The following is a 7,523-nucleotide window of genomic DNA, read 5'->3' as shown; positions in this document are numbered from 1 at the left end:
ATGGAGACGGAGGGATAGGTGGTTTAACCTGTTCAGAGACAGCGCCACCGTGTGGATAGACTGGTGAGGTGCTCACTCGGAGGGAGGGAGAGACTGGTGGAGGAAACTGTTGTGTTGCAGCAGTTAGGACAACAAAAAGCCACAAATGGGATTCAAACAAATCTACATAAATGTACAGAATAGACAAAAAGGATGTGCAAGATATACAAAATCAAAATATACAAGGGTTGCAGTGTGCTTTACTTCTGTTTGGTGTTGTGTGCTGTAATGCAGAGAACTGGAAATCACGTTACAAACTTCTGAAGACCAACATGGTACTGATAATAAAGTCCAAAAGTACTGTGTAAATTCATAATATTAACTTATGTGTTAAATTAAATGATTAGACAGGGTTCCTTTCAGTATTACTATTGACATGAGTTTCTTTTCATGGGATTTGAAGTCAAGCTTCTTTTTTCTAGTCAATATTTGGCTGTGTTTTTCCTTTAAAATCCAATATGTCCTTTAGTCCAATATGTCCAACTTGATGTACTGTTAAACAGCATTTGGTCCTTTGGTGGTCACATGGCAGCTATCCAGCTGTATCTGATATGACAGGATTCTGTGCTGACTGCTGTAACCACAATCACAGCTCTACTCATGGCTGCTTAAATACCTGGGTATTGTGTGATCATTATTGTACAGTTACTGTGTGTAAAGATTTGGTTCTTTTGTCTGTGTGAGGTGGTGTGTATCTGTGTGTGAGATCAGTGTATTTCTGTCTGTTTAATGTAAATTCTTCATGTGTCACAGATTTATTCAATGACTATTTTTTTCTGAGACTGTACAGGCTTGTTGTGACACCAATCCAATAAACATATTTCCTGAGCACGGGACATTTGGAATGAGTGAGTTAACGAAGGGTAAAATCTCTAGTGCTGAATAGCTAGAATAGTCCTGCTAAGATAAAGAAAAAATGTGAATGATGTGAACAAACTGGGCCAGTATTTGCTGGATTCAAATTGGTCACTTTACCGTAATACTCAGAATACTGTTCTATGAAGGCCCATTGGTCACCTAAAACATTTATCTGGGTTGTGCTAATCAACTACGGTTATGTAAACGATCCAAAAATGTTGCGGTATCACAGATATATATATATATATATACATTTAGCGCTTTCCCTACTATTCTGTGCATTTTTGTATTTTAGTTTTCAAGCCCCGATAACGCTGAAAGCTCCACCCTCTGTCTAGCTGACTTACAAGAAATGAAAGTGAAATGAAAGTTTCTTCGAGTGGACAGGCACGGAATTGATCCTTTCAGCGGTCTAAAACGAGAAGAAAGATATAAAGACTGCCTTTTACGACCCTGAACAGTGTGACACGACCTGCTATAAGTTTTGAAGAAGCTAACGGTAAAGAACTCCAGGAGTTCCAGAGACTCATGGCTGAGAAAATGGCTTCCAGGTCATTTCTTCCCGAAGAGGATCTCTCCTGTCCTGTGTGCTGCGAGATCTTCAGAGACCCTGTCCTCCTGTTGTGCAGCCACAGCTTCTGTCAAGGCTGCCTGCAGGACTACTGGACACACAGCGACTCCATGGCATGTCCAGTCTGCAGGAGGACATCCTCCCTGAAAAGTCCTCCTTCTAATCTGGTGTTGAGGAACCTGTGCGAGGCCTTCTTAGAGGACAGAAGTGAGATCGCTTCAGCAAAGGAGCTCTGCGGTCTGCATGTCGAGAAGCTCAAACTCTTCTGCCTACAGGATAACAAGCCAGTGTGTTTGGTGTGTAGAGATTCCAAGAAACATAGAAACCACACCTGCTGCCCCATAGACGAAGTTGCGGAAGAATGCAAGGTAGGTAGGCCTACTAATCAGTCAGTCTCACCTATCAAGTCAATTCTGCTGAGAGCGACAGATCTGATTTCCTGTTGAACCTTTTAAGTGCAACTTTCTACCCCAATGTCAGCCTTAAAGTTTCCTCAAAAAACATACGTCATGACCAGATTTGCAAAGACTGACAGTGCAGTATAAAACCCTGTACAAATACAAAATACCAAAAACAGAATGAGAACAAAATGCTGTGAATGTAGGCTACATATTACGATATACTGTTAAAAAAAATAAAGGAGGAGGCACAATTCCACTGTGGGGTGTGGTGAGTGTTCCACTGTGGGGTGTGGTGAGTGTATGTACAGTAGGCCTACAGTGTGTGTGTGCAGTGTGTGTGCCGTTAAGGTATGTGGAACAGCGGTCGTGTGCAGGGGGTATAGAGTGAATGTGTGAGGGGGACCCGACCCTTGTTGATGAGTGATGGCTCATCACTCCTATGCTCCCAGCGTATGGAATTATTTGCAAAATACCATCAAACTAGATACCCTGGTTTCAATAGGAAAATTTAAACAGTAATATTATAATTTAATATTTTATATCATTTAATATAAATTAAATACCTGCTTGTGTTTGTTTTAACTAAATTCGAACACTCGTACTGTAATGGATGTAATCTGTGATTTATTGTTTGCCGTTTTATTTTCTCATGTATTGTTCGTATTGTATTGTTGTTGTAACCAGGGCACCATTGTGAATGAGACCCGGGTCTCAATGGGCTTTCCCTGGCTAAATAAAGGTTTAATAATAATAATAATAATAATAATAATAATAATCAAGTAACAGGCCTGCTTTCTGTCCCCAGAGTTAAAACAAAACATGGAGAAGCAGCGTTCAGTTTTAATGCTCCACACATCTGGAACAAACTTCCAGAAAACTGCAGGTCTGCTGCAACTCTCAGATCTTGTAAATCAAGACTGAAGACTTTTCTTTTTGCCGCTGCTTTTTATTAAATCAAATAATTATTTATTCATACACTGCACTGTAACTTTTATTCCTGTATTTTATTTTTCCTGCATTTTGCTTTAAATGTTCTGCAAAGTACAAGAGAATGTTAGTAGAACAACTTGAGGGAGGAAGAGAAAGAAGGAAATGTATGTTGGAAATGGAGAAGTTGGATTTTTTGTGCAAGGTGTGCCTAGTGACACAACAGTAGGCCACTGACAGGTGATGTGGTCCCTTGCTCAGAAAGGATGTTTGAGGCACAGGTGAAAAGCCAGCGAGCAAATATACAGAAGGACATTGTACGTAAGTGAGTGGAGAGAGAGAAGGTTTCTTTGTCTTGATGCTTTTAATGTCTCATGTAAAGCACTTTGAATTGCCTTGTTGCTGTAATGTGCTAAACAAATAAACTTGCCTTGCCTTGCCTTACCAATGTGGAAATGTTGTACAAATTATACATCGGTCTAAAGGGGAAAATGAAAAGTCTACCACACTACCAGCAGAATGGCTGTTCTCCTACCAGTACCCTCCCTATCAATGCTTCTCCTCCCTTGCCAGGGGAAGCTCCAGACAGCACTAGAGCCCGTACAGGAGAAGCTGAAGGCGTTAAATGAAGTTCAACAATCCTTGGATGACACAGCAAAACATCTGAAGGTAAACAAGTATGTCTCTAGCCCTCTCAGGGGCCGAGTTGTGAGATCCGTGGCGTGGATAATGGCGTGATGGCAAGACTCTGCCCCCTCAGGTCAGAACTGGTCGTGGACAGTCTACCTCTCTCAGGGCCACCCACCTGCCCCCACCAGTGAAGACCCTGTGTCTAGCCCACTCAAAGGCTGAGTTGTGGGGTCCGTGGCGTGGTGGCGAGACTCCACCCTCTCGGTTCATATTGGGTTGGGGGCAGTAGAGCCCTGTCCGGGCTACCCACCTGCCCCCACCGGTGAAGGCCGTGTTTCTCTAGCCCTTTCATTTGTGGGGTGCATGGCGTGGTGGCAAGACTCTGCCCCCTCGGGTCAGGGCCAGTCGGGGACAGTGTAGCCCACTGAGCAGTAGTCATAACTAGACCACCGAGGATCTAGAAAATGTGCGGTGTCATAGTGTTTTTGTTTTGATGTTCTGGGACCACTGCCTCTTGTGGTAGCAACATAGAACTGCAGGTTCTGGGACCACTGCCTCTTGTGGTAGCAACATAGAACTGCAGGTCAAAAACACGACGGAGGAAGCCAGGGAGGAAGCCAGGGAGGGAGGGAGTGACAACCGGACATTTGCTATCATTGGTGCGCTGGCTTACAGCCATGCACAAAAAGGTCTTCTGTGTAGGCCTCTCATTAATTAATGATTAATCATTAATGTGGATTGAAATCAAGGACCGTAGTAGTATATTGTACAATACTCGTGTATTCTACAGACAATATGAAACAATAGCCATCCAATGTCATGCCTTACTCCCATGTCCCCAGATCCAGGCCCAGTTTACAGAGAAGCAGATCTATAAAGAGTTTGAGAAGCTCCATCAGTTTCTGGAAATGGAGAAGGAGGTTAGGATAGCTGCCCTGAGGGAGGAAGAGGAGCAGAAGAGCAAAATGATGAAGGAGAAGATTGAGGGGCTGAACAGAGAGATATCAACCCTTTCAGACACAGTCAGAGCCATAGAGGAGGAGCTGAAAGCTGAAGACATTACATTCATGCAGGTCAGCACTTCTATCTCTCTACTGTCTGTTAACATGGCTGCGTGCGCATGGGTTTTTCTAGTGTTTAACTTTATCTTTTGTATCTCTACAGAACTACAAGGCCACCATGAACAGGTAAGTGGTCTGGTCTGCTCTGTGGTTCTGAACCCTAACCCCCACCAGCAGCACTGACTCCTGAATGTTCATCCAGAGTCCAGGTCACACTGCCCCCAGATCCACAGCTGGTCCCAGGAGCGCTGATAGATGTGGCCAAACATCTGGGCAACCTTGGGTTCAGAGTCTGGCAGAAGATACAGGAGACTGTTACATACAGTGAGTATCAGATTATGATTCTTGACTCCTGATGAATATACTCATCCAAGACACTTCAACATTAAGACCATTTGAATTCGATGCATCTTTGACAACTGAAATGTATTACTATTGCAACTCCTCATACAATATTATCAGTAGAAATTGAAAATGCAAGTTGACATTTTGAACCTGAGATCGTTATTGGCTCATCACGGCGCCTTTGAGGGGGCGAGGGAGGGTGTGAGGAACAAACCCTGTTTAACAGCTGTCACCGCGTCACTCGTCAATATCGTTTCTACCCTCACTTGTCCACTCTGGGCTCGATTTCGGGTCCTCTCGACTCGCCAAGGCATTATAACCACCTCTTAAAAACATCTCTTTAGCTGCGCCACCGAAAAGCTAGCAGTTCGATGGCATGGATGGCCGGCATTTATACTGAGTGAGTTTAAATTAATGAACTTTATTAACCAACTAAGCCCTTTCTCCCTTCAGCTCCTGTGATTCTGGACCCCAACACTGCCCACTCTAAACTCATCCTGTCTGAGGATCTGACCAGTGTGAGATTCAGTGCTGAGGCCAAGCAGCTTCCAGTCAACCCAGAGAGGTTTGTCGGCCACGTCTGGGTACTGGGCTCCGAGGGCTTTGACTCAGGGACACACAGTTGGCAGGTTCAGGTTGGAGATAACCCATGCTGGTCAGTGGGTGTAGTGGCGCAGTCTGTAGGGAGGACACGAATACAGGGAGGACACTGGATCCTGTGGCTTTATGATGGTGTGTACAGAGCAGGGACCCTCCCGGGGCCAAAGGCAGCACCCCCCACACAACTCACAGTGAGGCAGAAGCCGCAGAGGATTAAAGTGCAGCTGGACTGGGACAGAGGAACCCTGTCATTCTCTGACCCTGATAGAAACACACATCTACATACCATCGCACACACTTTCACTCAGAGGGTCTTTCCAATCATTGCTAATTATAGCCAAGCCTCGCCTCTGTGGGTCAAAAAACGTTAGTGTTATGTTTGTTTAGAACCATGAGAAAACCAGTTTGACATCAATGGTAGAATTGCTTCAGCATATTGGTTGTTTTTTTTATAATCGTCAACATATTCCCTTGATCTTATAACACTCTTGTAACATTTTTGGTCATAACCTGTTTGTGTTGATTTAAGGAAAGCTGCCTTTAAATTGTAGCGTGTTCTAGGGTTAGAACTATGACTAGGTATAATTTATGATTATACTGCGGTTATCACAAATATGAAGGAAAATGGATTTAATGCATTAAATCAACTCGTATATGGGGCACCACCCTGTTTTGTACGGGGAAACAAGATAACCTTTATCAATAGTCTAATTTAATTATCAATCCCAGTCTGCAGTTCTTGACTCAATCAAGTGACCTAAGATAATGTGATGACGCTCGGACGTGATCAAAATTAATAATGTAATATTATTGTAATAACGCCTGCGCTCCCGCTGAAACAGGGATAGTAGTGTTGCTGCGCGAGCATTGATGTTCGCGGAGTTCAAAGTTCAGTTTACAATACAACGGTTAGTTCTGGTTCTTGATTCTGATTGGCTGGAAGCCGTGTTAAAATACTTTGTAACACACACCTGGGACCGCATATCATTCCATTTTCAGTATGAATGCGCCTCCCATTTGATCCAATGCATTGTAGTTGTTGTTGTTGCTTGGCAACCCATTTGTTGGGGGAACTATTTTGCTCCGCGGAATTGAGGGAATGATGCTTCGTTTTGAATAAATGTTAATATTTTACATTGCTGTGTGTCTATTTTACACTAATAGCTGTAGTAACCGTTGTATAAAAGCAACGGCACTCCGCTTCGCGTCGTGCCTAACAACGCCCCCTAGCTGTTATAAAATCACTATAACACACGGCCTCTTGTGGTTTATTGCTTAATTTCAGAGTTCATAAGTTGCAAATATCTGATTCAAAACCTCTGCTCTCGCCAGAGGTGGATCGCTTGAAGAGAGTTGGTGGAAATTTTCCTAAGATTCTGTGTCGACTACAGAGATCTTTAGGTAGCAGTCCAGAATTCCACAGATACAGGCTGATTGTCACCAGCCAGGCACAAAGCTTAGGTCCTGGGTCATGTGTTACTTGGAGTAAACACAGACCCTGGCAGTTGAGGGTTACAAGAGAAATCACGAGTGCACGAGAGAGAACTTCCTGTCTGATCCCTTTTTAAGGAGCAAAGAGGTGAGGTGTGTCCTGTTGGCATAGACAGGCACCCGATTGGTGACTTGGATCACCCAGTGGCCCCTGCTACCATCGTAAAACAGAGGAGCCAAGCCGAGTATGCTGAGCTCAGGAGTCTAGAAATCATCACATATCCTTGTTATGGTTTCAACATGCCATTTCCACAACATGCTTATACATCGGTAGTTCTAGTTCTTGATTCTGATTGGCTGGAAGCCATGTTAAAATACTTTGTAACACACACCTGGGACCGCATATCATTCCTTTTTCAGTATTAATGCGCCTCCCATTTGATCCAATGCATTGTAGTTGTTGTTGTTGCTTGGCAACCCATTTGTTAGGGGAACTATTTTGCTCCGCGGAATTGAGGGAATGATGCTTTGTTTTGAATAGATGTTAATATTTTACATTGTGTGAAAGGTATTTTTGATAAAGTACTATTATAGTTGTTTAATACAAGGCCTGTCTATTTAGGCCTAGTTATGCTTCAATACTGAATGTCAGCAGTTTGT

The 7,523-nt window shown here is 43.5% G+C and overlaps 1 protein-coding gene across 1 annotated transcript; it reads left to right on the top strand.

The window, feature by feature from the left end:
• Positions 1 to 1,437: 1,437 nt before the first annotated feature.
• Positions 1,438 to 5,803, top strand: LOC311323740 (E3 ubiquitin-protein ligase TRIM35-like; the record flags this gene model as incomplete). The annotated part of the gene is made up of 6 exons (XM_084456038.1): positions 1,438 to 1,836; positions 3,370 to 3,465; positions 4,269 to 4,499; positions 4,591 to 4,613; positions 4,690 to 4,811; positions 5,286 to 5,803. 6 exons carry the CDS (start codon positions 1,438 to 1,440, stop codon positions 5,801 to 5,803), a joined length of 1,389 nt encoding a protein of 462 aa, XP_084312164.1.
• Between the last annotated feature and the right edge of the window lie 1,720 nt (positions 5,804 to 7,523).

This window comes from Borostomias antarcticus, assembly GCF_949987555.1.
Source record: "Borostomias antarcticus genome assembly, chromosome: 22".
In the NCBI taxonomy this organism is placed as follows: Eukaryota; Metazoa; Chordata; class Actinopteri; order Stomiiformes; family Stomiidae; genus Borostomias; species Borostomias antarcticus.
Note: the sequence above shows the minus strand (reverse complement) of the source record. Positions and strands in the feature narration are given on the sequence as shown.